The sequence below is a fragment of the Danio rerio genome, chromosome 7 (assembly GCF_049306965.1).
Source record: "Danio rerio strain Tuebingen ecotype United States chromosome 7, GRCz12tu, whole genome shotgun sequence".
Classification (NCBI taxonomy): Eukaryota; Metazoa; Chordata; class Actinopteri; order Cypriniformes; family Danionidae; genus Danio; species Danio rerio.
The window spans coordinates 58,450,693-58,467,579 of record NC_133182.1 but is presented as its reverse complement, the minus strand read 5'-3'; the positions used below and the strand labels follow the sequence as shown (position 1 = coordinate 58,467,579).

Sequence of the window (16,887 nt, the reverse complement as noted above, 5' to 3'; positions counted from 1 at the left end):
AAGCACTTTTCTTAATAATTATTGTTTCAAAGCAGCTATATAAAAGGTACTTATTACTGCATTACAATCGAATTCAGATAAGTTAAGCTTTTTTGTTACCTTAACTTTTTTAGTTACTAAAAACTTCAACTAGTAGCTTATAGCATTTGACATTAAAAGTTATTATAGAAACATAGTTAACCTAAAGGTATATAGCATATGTCTATGTGTACATGTTTAAAGAAGTGTATTTGTGCATTGCGTGCTTGTGTTGTCCTCAACATCCTCAATAGCTGCGTTTCCACTATCACGCCTAAAGCGCGCGAGCCAGGGTAAGCCAAGGCCAGTCGCGTTTCCACTGTCACTTCCGAGGCCTAATCGGGCCAAAGTGGGGCTTTCTTGGACCTATCGGCCGGCCTTTTTCAACCTGCCGAATACCTTGGGCCAAAGAGGGCTAGCTGGGGCTTCGAGGCGCAGTGAAAGGAGAGGCGGACACTAGTTTTCTGATCACACACACACGAGTACATGCGCCAAACAAACAAACAATTAAATAAACAAGGGAAAGAAAACATCTAGCCTTATAGGCTGGGGTCTTTTTGCGTATAATTGCCATTATATTTCCATTTTTAATGTAAGGCTGTTGCATATAATAATAAAGTTTTAATTTATAAGTGACTTTGCTGCATCCTCCTTGATGTTTCAATAACGCATAAAAATCTTCACACCATATTAAAGACACAGCAGACAGTAAAGGTTTTCGAGAGTTTTTGTCAAGTTTAAAAGGTGAGTTTGTCCGTGTTTAGATGCCTGTATGTGAATGTGAGACAGAACAGAAAAGCATTTCCTTCACAGCTCTGTTGATGCTGCGAGCGGCTTCTGTTTTTATTTATTTTAGAGATAATACGCAATATGAATACAACGGAAAGACATAAAACTTTACAAACTTTGTGTTCACTTGATAAAATAGCCTAAGCTATATTGAAATTATTTAATTACAAATGTTGGATATAATAAAATCACGTAAAATAAATAAACCAATATAAAACAAATAAAAGCTAACTATAATAATTTAGGTATAGCCTATAAACAATACATAGATCAAACCGTTTTTAAGCCATATTAAGCTTTCATTTTACAAAGGCCTATCTGAAAAAAAAAGATTTTACATATTTTCTAAAAACAAATGAAATATTATTTATAAAATATTTGGATATGATGGTATTAATCAATTCATGCAAACAGAGCATTTTTGGGTGAGTGAAAGCAGAAACTAGGCTGCCTTTTTTCTGTCACACAGTCCTGCAGCGCTGCTTTACAAACGTGTCAGGGAAAACTGCAAATGCAAAATGTGTTTTATGTCCTCAAACAAGTGTTTATGTTTTAAATGACGTGATAAAATTTATAAATGAAATTTTTAAAACATGTAGAGCTTTATTAAGCTGCTGAGCGCCACAAAATATAGGCTATATTTTATTACTTACTCTTATGTCCTGAAACACTTAACACTTTCCTTTACTCTAAGATCACAGAATAATATGCAACATCTTTAAATAAAGGGGAATCACCTAGTAAGTTTCATATATATTTTTATAGGGAAAAATGTATATGTTTCAGGTCTCTCTGGACCATTTGGGCTAGTTGTTTGACAGCGTCTATCTAAACGAGGATGTTATAAAATACATTGTCTACTGCATTATTAATGGAGAATTTCTGTGGTTTTATATTATGGATAGGTGTGTTCACTGTGCTGGGTCCCTCCATTTGTGGCGAGACCACTCCATACACAATGCCAACAGTCGGTCGGCGAGTAAATGAATATGATGAATGAGAACACACAGGCCTGTGCATATAGACATATAATGTAATGCTGTACTATAACGTGTCGTTTGTTTGTTTCAGTTGTCTTCATTTTAATGGTTTCATGATGATGTGATGGTGTGCTTTATCTGCCTGATTCCCGCTGAAGTGGGGGGGTTGAGTGACGTTTGATTCGGGGGACATTCTGGGGGCGGGGTTTGCGTGACCCACTAGCCCAACAGTGGAAACGCGACATGATTTCGACCTCACTGCTCAAGCTCCCGGGCGATTGGTCCGGCCCGATAAAAGCCCTGATTCGCACTGGCCCGACAGTGGAAATCCAGCTAATGGTTGGCATCATCTCTTCCCAGGTCTTACTTCTTGAAGTCATATAGGAGAAGACTTATAGACTTATCGTTGTAATCTCACTTGGAAATGCACAAATCAAACGCAGCCTGCATATTAATGATCCTGTGTGTAGCGTACCAGTGTTTTGTGATAGGATGTCATGAACTGAACTTTTAATATTCAGCTATGCCTATAGGTATATCCAGATTTTTGTTATTTGGCATCTTTAAGTTTTTTTAACACTGTGCTTCATACTATACAATAACCAGCCACTTTATTAGGTACACCTTACTACCTATTGTAGATTAGTCAGTTGCACATCCACGATGCCAATCTCCCATTCCCCTACATCCCAAAGGTGCTCTATTGGATTGAGATCTGGTGAATGTGGAGGCCATTTAAGTACAGTGAACTCATTGTCATGTTCAAGAAACCAGTTTGAGATGATTCGCTTCATTACATGGCACATTATCCTGCTGGAATTAGGCATCAGAAGATGCAAAACGCTTAAAAATAGCTCTTTGACCTTTTTGTGAGCACTATGCGATGACCCCCAAAATGATTGAACTATAGGTTGTTCTCTAATTAAGGAATTATCGTTAAACCGTCAACTGAAATGGAGTTCCATGTTGTTCTGATTGAGTTTTAAGTGATGGCAGACACCAAATCAAAGCTTAGCTCTAGTTTTCTGTGTTACTATCAATATACATATGCTTAACAAAAGAACCCTTTTTTGAAAATACAGGTGAACAAGGGTCCCTGTAGTTGGAAAAGACAGATGTTCACTAAGGTCTTGGTTGCTCTTAATCCTCTAAGAAATGCCAGTGTCAGGCATGCTGGAGAAGCTGCACTTGATCATGCAGACATTTTATTTATAATTCAATACGAGAGGGGGAAAAGAGACAAGTGGGAATTCTGTCCAGGTGTCTGATCCTTTTTTCACTGCACACAGATGATATGCTCAAAGAATAAGGCTAGTAACCAAGTATGGTAAATTCCTTGGGGCTTTTGAAGGCACTTCATTAGACACTTTCTCATGATGTTTTGCAAGCCACAGAAGCTCTTACTCACTGGAACATCAAGGAATCACATTTTTTTCAAACCTCATTTGGGGAATCCAGTGCCTCCCTTCATCACACTTTTCTGTTTATGTAGTCATTTGCAATTCAATTTTCATCAGAATAAAAAATTATATAAAAATATGCAGTCCGTTAAAGGCAAGTTACTACAAGTTTGTAAAATGTAGTCTTTAATTTCAACATGACATTTAAAAAGCAGCTCAAACTGTAAATATGCAATGCTTTGTAACATATATATATATATCATCAGTCAGTGCCCCTATTATGATTTTCGTAGATGTTTACATCTTTGGTCCATGTTAACACGAAACTCATTCTGATAAATATTAGCAAAGCAATTATCATGAAGTGTATGTAATAACTTGGTTGGAATTGTTTTTGATATTTGTTTTACTACTACTGTGTGAACAAGGTTAAGGATAACAAAATAAAGCAATACAAAAAATTGTCATAAAGTGCACTAAAAACAAACAGGAAGTGAAGGAGCTGGAAAATACTGAAGGTCAGATCATGAGGATCACAGCATCAGGAGATACCAACAAAGGCTCAATTTGAAAAGGGAAGTGAGTAGGCGGGTCAATCAATACAATTGGTTGGGTTTACAGAAGCAGAATTCACTTGATCGGTCAGTCAGCCAATCAGTCAGTCGATAGCGGCCTCTAGTGGATTTATGTGAGAAAACAAAAACTCCAAAAAAAAAAACGTAGCTCCTGGGACATATTTGGAGCTGTCCAGAAATGTGTATAGAGCTACGTTTTCAGAATGAGCCTGGGTTGGGAGATACAGAAGTTCACTGAGGCTAAAATTGACTAGCAGTTGTTTAATTCTTGCTTGATTGTAATTCATTACATACTTTATGTCTCTATCAAAGTTATCTCATATGATGAAGACAAATTTGATCTGACAGTTTCACCGTGAGTAACAGTTTAATAGCAAATAAACTGATAATAGAAGCAACTTGAAGTTGTCTGAATAGTTTTTTGGTTTGGCTACAACGGGAAAATAAGTATTAAACACATCATGTTTTTTTTTTGTTTTTTTTTTCCCTGGGAATAATATTTCTAGATTAGCTTTTAACATGGAATTAAAGCAAATTTTGGTAAAATACAAACAAACAATACAAACAAAAACAAAACTAAACAAATTGGAAAATTTAGAACAATGCAACGCCACAAAAATAAACTAATAAAACGTATTTAATACTTTATATACAGTAAAAGGCTTTTTTTGGTGATGGCAGCTTAAAGATGCCTCTTAAATGGAGAATGAATTCACATGCATTTCTCGGGTGTGATTTTCCACAAACCTCAACAGTGTAAAAATCTTGATGGTTCTGTCTCATCTATTAAATCTGGTCTTTAATTTGTATTTTCTATTGGATTCAAGTCAGGTGTTTGGCAGGGCCATTCTACAGCTTGATTTTCTTTCTCTGAAAGTCTTTGAGAGTTTCCTTGGCTGTGTTTTGGATCATTGTCTTGCTGGAATGTCCACCCTGGTTTCATCTTCATCCTCCAGATAATGTAGATGTTGGACTGAAGCAACTAATTTGGTTGCTGAATAACTACTAAGAGATTTCAGCTGCTGTCTGGGGTTTAACTGCCTTTCTGCACCTCCCTTTCTTCATGTGTTTAATACTGTTTCCCTCTGTCATTTCATTTATTACACATAACTTAACTTGTAAACTAATTAGATTTGTTTTCTTTGCATATATAGCTTACTTTGGTTGTTACCAACATCCGGTGAAAATGTCAAGTCACCTTTAGAAATATGTTTTCTAAGAAAAATGGTGAGGTGTTCAATACTTGTTTTCCCTGCTGTATATGTGTCCAAGGAACTGAGCTAAAAGAGAAAATGTCTCAGGTTTGGAAACAAAAAGCACCTTCAGACACTGAGAATATAAGACGCCCCTGCAATGTATTTTAAGGTAAAATTGTGTTTTTCTGATCTTGGATGGATGTAAACCACATACTAGAGCTCCTAAACTTTTAATTGGGCACTTATTCTAAATGCAGACTGAGGCATATTTTAACAGCATAGCGTTGTTTTAAAATGCAGAAATGTTCCAAGCAGGCACCACTGAGAATATCTGTTGTACTGAAAAGAAAGTTTGTTGTACAGTATATAAAATATAGACGCAGTACATTGTAGGCACAAACAGACATAGTATTGGCAAAATCATAACAACATTATAAATCAGTACAGTCTTCAGCATCATTTATGGTGGATGTCAGCAGCAGCAGCGCGGTACAAATCCTCGGAAGAATTTCCTGAATTCGGTGTTGAAGACGGTGTAGATAATTGGGTTGAGAGCGCTGTTCACATAACCCAGCCATGTCACTGTGCTCATCAGGTCTGAAGAGATGTGGCAGGATTCACACAGAGCTCGAGTGGTGTGAACCACAAAGAAAGGAGTCCAGCAGAAGAGGAAAACACCTGCGGAAACATCACACGTAACTCTGCCATCAGTCGAATTAAGAGACCAGACATTATATTTTAGACAGTATTGTTTAAGACACATGATATATTTACATTTTAGAAGTTTGTTTGTGTGTGTGTGTGTGTGTGTGTGTGTGTGTGTGTGTGAACACAATGCCCATCCCACAGCTAAAGATTAAGCAAAATTGGGTCATGCAACAAGACAATGGTCCCAAGCACACTAGCAAACAGCTGAAAAAGAAAATCATCTTGACTAAAACGCTGTGATGAGAGCTGTGCAAAAAACTCCTCCAGAATGATCTGTGAGACATATGTGGTCATACAGAAGATGATTATTTTTAAGTCATGACTGTCTAAAGTGCATCTACAAGCATCTGAATCATATGGTTTCCTACACTGGAAAAAAAAAATTACATTCATACAATTAAAAATCTAAATTTGATCCCTTTCCCCAACGAAAAGTAAATCATTTGCCTTAAACAATATTTTGTACTCCATGAGAACTTTTGTTCTAAAAAAGAAGATATTAGATTAGTGATCTAATCCTTGCAGATCACTGGTAAAAACACAGATCATTAAAGAACTACAAATCTGCTTTTACATGGACTACAGAACCAGTCATGCACCACACACTCACACCTGTTCTGGTTGTCCACTGATTGCTAAGACACACAGCTGAAGCTGTTAAGAAATGATTACATGGACTTTAAAAGCAGCACAGACACAGGCTGTTTCTCAACATGTGTTTTCGGGTAACGTCATCATCAGCTGCCAAAGTTCAGTTCCAATACTTAAGACCGCAAAAACAGAGGGCGCGTGAAACTTCCTGCATGTGTTCTTGATTTCAAGGACACAGATGCAAACTTAAGCACTGAACTCGCGCTAGATGTCCCAGAAGTCATTGCGAATGGAGATGGGAAGCGCAGCATTTTATTTAGATTTATTATTAAAGTTTAGAGAAATGTCTTATTTATCTCAGGAGTTTCCTTAAATGAGATGGTGAATATAAACATCACCATGGGCATCTTAATAAAGGATTAAGGGTAATAAATACATTAAGGGTGTTTGTTTGCTGAAATTCATATTAAAATCTGTTTTATTTATATTGTGCAACGAATATTTGTAAAGTCTTTATGCATAGTATATATATTAAAAAGGGGAAAACAATAAGTCCTATGAATGCTCTAATGTTTCAATTATTTACTATTAAAACCCGTGAAGTTCACATGACCATCAGGAAGAATGCAGCATCTCATTTCTCACAGAACGCGTCCTCTGTTCCCGTGGTCTCTAGAGTTCTTTCTTCCGAGGACACCTGGCAAGACTGGTCTCCACAAAAACGCAAGTCTGTTCTCTGCATTCTTGGAATTTAGAAACAGCCACACTCAAGTTGTCCTATTAAGCAGTATTGTGAGCATCATGACCCGTTTCCTTTGCTGGTTTGTTGATTTACGTTGTCTGCTGCCTGCCTTTTGACCATTTGCCTGTTTATTAACCACGACTCTGGAATGCCCGTATATATCTGTTTGTTTCTGTGTTGACCATTGCTTGCCTGACTATTATCATAATAAATCCTACATTTGGATCTGTACTTCCTTATCAGTGCCCCTATCACATTACAAAGTGTTTGCATGACAATACAGACAAAGCAAAATAATACAGTATAATAAGCAAATATCAGTTTGCAACATCAAGCAGCCGAACGAGCCATTTTTAACGTCTGAAAATGAATGGAAATGAATGAAACCGAAAGCCAAAACGATTCAAATGGCTGCACCTGCTTGTACTGTATGCGAAGAATAAGGTCAATAGCTATAATCAAAACAACAATTTCCATAAAATGTTCATTTATCCAACTAAACAAAAATTAATAAGGGTTACACATCGTAATTTGACCGCCTGAGCCAATGGAAAAAAAAATCATTTGCCTTAAACAATAAGTCCATGAAAGTACAAAGCTCATCAAACTTCTGATTAATACTCGTTCACTGGCCTGTGTGAATAACCTTAAAATATTACATTGGTCAAAACTAATTTTTCTCAGTTGAGCTCTAATCAAAAATATTTATATCTCACAATGTTTTGAACTTAAAATGTATGACTTAAAAAATAAACAAATCATATTCAACTGAAATGAAAGATACATTTTTAATTGGATGAAGTACTGTTTAAATTTATTTTCTGTCATGGGTAGAAGAAGGAGTGAACTCAAATGCAGAACACAAAGAATTTATTGAGGAGTAAGTTTTTGCAAATAAAGAAAACCCAGTCGGGTGAGTGCCGGGAAAGTGCCGTGGAAACGGTCCAAAATAACGGGATATTCGTTCACTGGCATCCCTGGACACAAATATGGGGTGAGTAACAGAAGGATATACACACACATCAACACCAACACACTGACAAACACAAAGGGAAATGACGTGCTATAAATAGGAAAAAAGGGATGAGAAAAAGGTGGAGCGAATTAGCTCAAATAACCTGTGACTTAATGACTGAGTATAAAAGCAGGTAACTGAAGGTAATCTGTGACATAAAACTAGAGGAGAGAGTGAGAAAACAAGGTACGGTGACAGAACCTCCTCCCTTAAGAACGCCTCCTGGCGTTCCCTGAAGACTCACCATGGGTCTGATAAAACTGATCAATAAAAAAAGAGCCATCCTGAATGTCCTGAGCTGGGATCCAACACCTCTCCTTTGGACCATACCCCTTCCAGTCTACCAGATACTGATAACTTCTGCCTCTCCTCCTCTCGTCCAGTAGCTGGCGCACTGTGTATGTAAGTGCATCCTCAACGAGTCTGGGATGTGGAGGAGCATAGGTTAAAGGCTGTAGGGGGGAGGGAAGAACGAGTTTGATCTTAGACACATGGAAAACCGGGTGAATAAAACTGAAGGCTTAATTTGAGTCGAATTAACACTGTACTGAGCACCTTGACAATGGTGAATTTAGGTCCCAATTTACGTGAGGAAAGTCCGAGAGCAATATCCTTGGAAGACAACCAGACTTTCTGACCACACACGTAAAGAGGGGGCATGGAACAGTGGCGATCCACAGACGCCGTGTTTCTATTACCAGTCGGGATAAGGGCATTTCAGGCAATTCTCCATGTTTGGAGACATCTCTGAATGAATGCATGGGCGAAGGGAACAATGGCATCTGGTTCTTGGGAAGAGAATAGAGGGGGCTAATAGCCTAAGCAGCACTGGAAGGGAGACAAACCCGGAGTTATGTGCATATCTGACCATGGTTAATCTGTAAGACCAAAAAGACGGTTACTCAGACGCAACACAGCACAGGACCCTCTCCAGTTCCTGATTAGCTCGCTCGACCTGGCCGTTAGTCTGTGGATGGTACCCTCAAGAAAGGCTAGTGGTTACCCCCAGCTGTCTTCAGAATTTTGCCCAAAACTTAGACACAAATTGGGAACCCCTGTCTGAAACCATGTCATGGCCATGTATTCCATGCCAGGCCATGAATAAGGAAGAAGTGGTCCAAGACAATGGCTGCTGTCTCCCTCGCTGAAGGTAATTTGAGGGAGGAATAAAGTATGCCGCCTTCAAAAATCTGTCCACCACAGTGAGGACTACTGTGTTGACACTGGATGGGGGTAACCTAGTGACAAAGACCATCCCTATGTGTGACCAGGGTTGCGAAGGGATGGGCAGTGGCCGGAGAAACCCTGCTGGGGGTCAATTAGAGCTTTTAGCTACTGCACAGAACGGACAAGCCAATACAAACTAACGAGTGTCCTGCACCACTGATGGCCACCAGAACCGTTGCTTGATCAACCCAGTGGTGCAATCTGCTCCTGGGTGGCAGGCTAGCTTAGACGAGTGAACCCACTGTAAAACCTTGGTGCGGATAGACTCAGGCACGTATAGCAGATTGCTGGGACATTTGTTGGGCGTGGCAATGGTACGAAGTGCCTTATGGACCACAGACTCTACCCCCAGGTTAACCCTGCAACCACACGTTCAGGTGGCAGGACAGCAACCGGAAGGGCGGGTCTGGTCTCACCCTCACTTAGACATGATATGGCATTGGCTTTACCATTCCCTCGCGATAAGAGATATGAAAATCAAACCGGCCAAAAAATAGTACGAGCCTGACGAGAATAAAGACGTTTGGCTGATCTAATGTATTTTAGGTTTTTATGGTCACTCCAGACCACGAAAGGAACCCCCAACCCTTCTAGCCAGGGATGCTACTTACCCAATGCCAACCTGACAGCCAGTAACTCTCTGTTCCCGATGTTGTAATTTCATTCCAAAGTTGTTAATCGATGGGAAAAGAAAGCGCAAGGGTGTATTCTGTCGTTTGACGAGGACCATTAAGAGAATCCGTTGGGCCAATCCGCAACCGGCTGAAATGGGGCTATCCAGGACGATCATAGAAATACCCAGCCGCTTGGCTAAGTTTAAGTCCATAAAGTCCCTTTCAGCTCCTGAATCGATTAGAGCAGACACCTGTTTAATGGAACCCTTAACTTTTATCCAGGCTTGGAGAGACGCCCGGCCCCCAGACAGTGCACTTATATTCGTGGCGCTCACCGCCAAACTGCCCTTAACTGGTTTACGCCGCTCTCTAATAGGGCCACCTGATGCCCTGCCTCCCTGCAGTAGAGGCAGAGATGTTTAGAGATGCGGAAGCAAATCGCATGGAGATGCGTTTTTGCATCGGCTGCTCCCCTGAGAACCCAGACTGTTGTGGCACGAGCACATCAAGCACACCGGTGTTCCTGGGTGAAAACTCGTCAACTCCGCCCTTTGCAATGACGCCCTCTGAAAGTGATCCCGTTGTCAACCCGGATGGCGAGATCCATTGTGAGTGGATGGCAGCTGAAGCGAGAAAATCTTGTCCTTCATATACTCAGCCAGGCCGTAAAGGAACTGGTCCCATTGAGCTTTGGCATTCCGACCATTGCTTGCCACCAGGGTGCGGAACTCGTTGGAATAATTCGCCACCGAGCACTCTGCTTGTTGAAGTGCCGTTAGTGCCCTCGCCGCTTCAGTCTGCAGCGGGGAGCGGTCAAACACCTTCTTCAGTTCGTCAGAGAAGGCCTTGAATGAATTACAGCACGCATCTTTGTTGTCCCACATAGCCGTTCCCCATTCTCTGACCCGGCCAATCAGGAGAGTTATCGTAAAGGCCACCTTGGAAGTCTCTGTGGGAAAACAAGATGGCTGGAGCAAGAATGTGAGGGAACACTGGGACAGAAACGATCAACAAGAGTCGGGCTCACCAGAGTAAGCGGCAGGTAGATTGAGCCAGGGTTCAGCCTGTCATGGAGTAGTTATCCCCTCTTCCGGCGTGGGATCCGGGCAAGCCACTGGAGTGTTCGGGAGAGCGGGATGTAGCTGATTGAGGCGCTCGGTGAGCGCAACCAGCTGTCGGGACACCTCCGCAAACTCTTGGTGGGAGGCAGCAATCTCCTCCTGTTGTCGACCCAGTAATGTGCCCTGTTGGGCGAGCGCTCCGGGAATGTTGATATCCTCTGCAGAGTCCATGCTTGGTCAGTATATTCCTGTCACGGGTAGAAGGAGTGAATTCAAATGCAGAACACAAAGTGTTTAGCAAGGAGTAAGTCTTTGCAAACAAAGACTTTGCAAACAAAGTGCCATGGAAATAGTCCAAAATAACGCGATACTCGTTCACTGGCAGCCCTGGACACAAATATAGGGTGAGTAACAGAAGGATATACACACACACCACCTACAACATACTGACAAACAGAAAGGGAAATGGCATGCTATAAATAGGAAAAAAGGGATGAGAAACAGGTGGAGCGAATTAGCTCAAATAACCTGTGACTTTGTGATTGAGAATATAAGCAGGTAACTAAAGGTAATCTGTTACATAGAACTTTAGGAGAGAGTTAGAATGCAAGGTACGGTGACAATTTTCCAGTCTGTTTGTCAACCACAGCTTTTTCTACCTTAACTTTATTTTGGTTAAATAAATAATGACATGGTGTCATGTGATGTTGTTCATCTAAAATTTTATTTCACAAAATATCCAAATTTTGAGACCTTTTTGAGATTTTTGTTCAATAAGAAAGTATGTGCATAAACCACAATAGAAACACATTTAGCAACTAAATTCCAGTATGTGCATTGAAAAGTCATGTGATTTTGTTTTCACAGGTCATGTGATTACAAAAATAGAGGACTTACCGCATTATAAAATCTTTAGGTGAGAGATTCACTTATAATCACTTTAGATGACCAAAACAACATTTCAGATAGTTCAGCCGCTACGAATGTTAGCACTTAATTGAATCGGCGTTATCAGGGGTTTTCAGCTAATAGATATGAGCCAGTAGTGGCCTTTTGTGCCTACTGATAGGCTCAAAAGGATATTATTATCCATCCACATGGTTAATTAACTATAGATCCACATGCAAGCTGGTATTATCAGGTATTTCACAGACTTTCTAAAAAGTTAAATAAGCATTTACTCCATAGTATGCAGTTTAAATGCTCCTATAATTCAAGTTATTAAAGCAACAAATTATACATGTATGTTTTTAATTATGTATTTTCGTTTTCTGTTTCACCAACCAAAATGGTTCCAATAAATCAAAAGCTAAACACTAATTCAAACTTGAATTGACCTCTGTGAACATTTAAACAGTCTGTCACTTTTTTTCCCCATTTAAACTGCAAATTATTCAGCAACTTTAGCAATGTCACTCTCTTCAAATAGCAATAAAACAATAGAGAAGGATCAAAGTTGCAAGTGAAACTTATAACAATAATAGTGCAAATAGTCCAAATTATACAAAAGAGAAAACAGAAAACATAACAAGGCATAGTCGACGAAAAGTCAGATCATGAACCAGACAACAGATCAGGGGCCTCATGTATCAACGCTGCGTACGCACAAAAACTTTGCGTACGCCAGGTTTCACGCTCAGAATCGCTCACGTTTGGATTTACTAACAATGAACTGAACGTGGGAATGTGCGCAGGTTCACGGCAGCTTTTTGGCAGGCGTACGCACATTTTTTGTGCATGTCTGTTTTATTTCCATTGGCGACTCCTAGAGGCAGTTGTGTTAAATTCTTCTCTACAAAGTGTCTGAGCCTTGCAATGGCAGCTGTATGAGACGGGTTCATATAGTAGGTATGTAAGATTTCCATACCATACAGTTGACCAGCTAAACATTAAAGCACAATTTGCAGCGGTCGCTTGTTTTCCCAATGTAATCTGAGCGATCTACTGCACGCACATTGCTATAAAGACACTATCTGAAGATGAATTTGCATGAGTGAATCAGAAACATTTCCATTCAATAAATGTGCAAATAAAATATGATGCACAAACTTATTAATGATTCCTACTAGTCTTTCTCGTGATAAATAGTAGGCAAAATATGATATGTAGCGGGGAAAAAAAGAAGAAAGAGTTCATCAGACGCTGGATTCGAGCCGAGTTCATGCTCGAACGTGTCAAAACATGATCACATGCGTCTTACGAGCGCGCCACTGAGACTGTTCAGAGTGCTGCAACATTTTACAGATATAAACCAGACTATCTTTTTTTTAATGCACTCAGTGCGATGTTCAGACCCAACTGTGTTGACCGCATCAGTTAAACTCTCCCCACTCTATTTTTTTTCTTTTGTTGTTAATTCCGAAAAACAAACTTGCAAATAACACCGCTTTTCTCCGATCTACCTCCGAAAGGAGCACCTCCAATTCACATTCTGTTCAAAGTTTCTCTTTTTGCTTGCTTTTGTCATTGCTTTTTCGTTGGGTTTTTCCATTAGCATAGTCATTAGCATATTCATACGGGGGAGGAGGCAGGGAGGGGTTTTGTGCTCGTGCATGTTGCGCTCAGTTTCACGTTCATTCAGATGTACAAAAGAATATGCGTGAGATTCGGCGTACGCAGTGTTTCATACATCTGAATTTTTTTCTGCGTACGCACATTTACAGCTTTGTGCGTACGCAATGTTTTAGTATGATTTCCACGCAAGTCTTCGTACATGAGGCCCCAGAAGTCTAGAGAAGTCCACATGAATCCTGACAAAACACAGAGTAATGTAACTAACAAAAACGAACTGACAGAGAAACAAAAGATCATTAGATATAGCCGTGATAACAAGCCACAGCTGGCTAGCTAATCAGCACAGCTTATTGACAAGCAATAACCCACATGACCAAAACAACACTGACACGCAACAACAAAACACACGTGAGAAAACAAAACATAACCATGTGACCACAGAGACAACCAGAAGTCCGCACACACCTACAACCATGACAAGCATCATCTTTATTTATCTAAACCAGCGCAGATGGCAGAAATAAAACAGACTCACCAAAATGTTCTTGTTTTCATGAGCATAAAAATATTTGGTTGAATGTAATGTGTTCTTGTTTGAATGTAAAATGTATTTATTAAGTACATTAATAAACAACACTGCAAATTTTAGATAGTACATTTATTTATCTTATAACACTCCCTCAGAATTTATATGGGAACCACTATAAAAGTGTTAAATAACACTTTTGAAAGAGTTAACATTATCAACACTGAGTGAGTGTTAATTAGCAAACTCAAACGGCCTTATCATACACCCGGCGCAATGTGGCGCAAGGGGTAACGCAATTGTTATTTGCTACTTTCAGTTCAGCGAAAGCGTCGTTTTGAGGTGTTTAAATAGCAAATGCATTTGCTCTCATATGTGCGCCTATAGGTGCTATTTTGAGAAACTATAATAGTCTGTTCTTTAAACTAGAACAAAGGCGGTCTATTGTCTGGCACAGAGTGCGCCTCGCTTATACACTGCTTAATACACAAAAAATGTAGAGCAATACGCAAATATCTTGACATGTAAAAAAGATATAAAATATTAAGGATATATATATAGGATGTAATAAGGATATATATATATATATATATAGGATTTAAATATAAAGGATTAAAATATTACAAAACATACTATTTTCTAGCCCACATGAATTTAAAAACCACTGCCTTCATACTTTCTTCATCTTGGAGGCTTTTTCAGTTCATTCAATTTGCTTTTGTATGATGTTATCATTATTAGCAGTATCATTTATTATATGCATATATATATATTTATTTTATTAAAAACAAGCTTAGATTTGCCCATCTGTCAGGATTTAGACCATATGGGGCACAGCATGTGTATTAGGATATAACTCAGGTTTTTGAACACACTTTGTTATTATTGTTCATTTATTAGTTTGCTGGAAATTAGAATTAAATTTAGAAACAGTTTTGAAACAAATATTTGCACTGAACAAACAAAATTATTATTTATAGGCTAATTGATGTCCGTGTGTACAAGGTTTACCTATCCACGAGAGCAAAAGTGAAACAAGATTATGAGATGCCTTATCTCTCAATCTCGTGCTGTAGATGCTCTGTTTAACTGTTTCTTGCAAGTGAAATGCTCAGTTTTTACACTTCCACTTACTTTACGTCATGTAAATAGCAAATGCGCTTATGGCGTGACGCAACTGCCTCATAAAGGGAATGGGAGATGAGACTCTGATTGGTTTATTCTCAAAATACACCTATAACTCATTAAGAAAATAAACTCAACACTTTTAGACCATCCGCCACGGCGCAAAGCGGATTTTTCCATCCTTATATTAGCAAAAGTGGATTCTGACATGCCCTGAAATCATTTGCGCCCTGCGCTTTGTGCATGGATCGTCAAAATAGAGCCCTAATAGTGTAAACTATCTGTTAAATTCATGGAAAAATACCAGCAGCTGTGGTTGCCAGAATTTTTCTATAAAAATACAGAAGTTTTATAGAACTGTTTAAATTTAGGGAAAATAATCATATTTCATGAACTGATACAATGTTGGGCGAAGCAGTGGCACAGTAAGTAGGGCCCTGGTTGAGCCTCGGCTCAGTTGGTGTTTTTGTGTGGAGTTTGCATGTTCTCCCTGCGTTCGCGTGGGTTTCCTCCGGATGCACGGGTTTCCCCTAAAGTCCAATGGCATGCAGTATAGGTGAATTGGGTAAGCTTAATTTGTCCGTACTGTATGAGGGTGTGTGTGTGAATGTGTGTGTGGATGTTTCCCAGAAATGGATGTGGCTGGAAGGGCATCCACTGTGTAAAAAACTTGCTGCATAAGTTGGCGGTTCATTCCGCTGTGGCGACCCCAGATTAATTAAAGGACTAAGCCGACAAGAAAATGAATGAATGAATGATACAATGTCCAGTTCACAAAATCGTAGTTTAGTGGACACAAATGTAAAGTCATTAAATGCATTAATGTGTTCATGTGTGACTGCAATTAGCAAACAGATTTTTACTGTATTGGGAATTACACAGTTAGATTTAAACATAAGATGCAGCACAACATTAGATATTCTCAGTTCATCTTGGACTTGAACACAGAGGCTCCTATCCTCCACAATAATGAGACGTTTTGCTGTTTTTTTTTTTTTGTTTTATGGAAAAACACCGGCAGCAGTGGTTGCCAGTAATCTACTGTTTTTACCATTTTAAATTCATAAATTCAATCTACAGAATATTTCTGTTAAAAATACACTCTACAGTACTCCACACATGTACTTACTATATGGTTAAAGCTAGAATGCAAATTAGGTTGAGGGTTAGTTGTAATAGGGTATATGCAGAAGTATACGGAAAGACTTTTATTTTGTCAGTAACCTGGGTCAAACAACGGTGAACTGTACTGTGTGCCGTTACAAAATCTGCGCGTTTAAGGTTTTCTTTAAAAATCTCCACTGGCTGAGTGATATTTGATATAAAGTGGGTCTTAGAATGTACAAAAAGCACTGCATTAAATTACATTTTTCTTTAATGTCTTTAAAATATGAACATTTATTTTATCCCAGTAAACTCAATGAAGCTTCTATGCTAGCCTGCTAATCCTGACGGGCCCGTGCGAGTAAATGGTTTGTCATCTCGTTTTATGCTTGAGCAACTAAATTAATGCCAACGTCTATTTAACTGATTATATTTTAATGAGATTACAACATCAATGCTGTAAAAGGAACCGTATAAAATGATAAAAAATAAAAAATAAATAAAATGATAACTGTTTACTGTAAGTTTATCAGTATGGGAAAAAGAACTAGCTCTGCATATATCCTATTAGGCATAATAATTGTAATTACAATGAAACATGTGTAACAAGGGCACTTTAAAAATAAAGTGTAACCAAATCATATTTTTGGGTATAATATTGTAACCACATTATATTGTTTTGAATGTATTGCACACCCCTAC

General features: G+C 39.0%; 2 protein-coding genes across 6 annotated transcripts in view; one reads left to right on the top strand and one right to left on the bottom strand.

The window, feature by feature from the left end:
* The window catches only part of sirt3 (sirtuin 3), a 40,809-nt gene extending 33,578 nt beyond the window's left edge, over positions 1 to 7,231 (top strand). For all 3 annotated transcript variants that reach the window (XM_009303487.5, XM_009303488.5, XM_068222317.2), the window contains one exon: positions 5,554 to 7,231. In XM_009303487.5, coding sequence (XP_009301762.1) covers positions 5,554 to 5,559 — 6 coding nt within the window. In that variant the 3' untranslated portion in view covers positions 5,560 to 7,231. The remainder of the gene's footprint in view (positions 1 to 5,553) is intronic.
* drd4b (dopamine receptor D4b) overlaps positions 4,012 to 16,887 on the bottom strand; it is a 39,701-nt gene continuing 26,825 nt past the window's right edge. For 2 of the 3 annotated variants that reach the window (XM_073906528.1, XM_073906529.1), the window contains one exon: positions 4,012 to 5,636. In XM_073906528.1, the coding sequence (XP_073762629.1) occupies positions 5,431 to 5,636 (206 nt within the window). In that variant the 3' untranslated portion in view covers positions 4,012 to 5,430. 3 annotated transcript variants of the gene reach the window in all.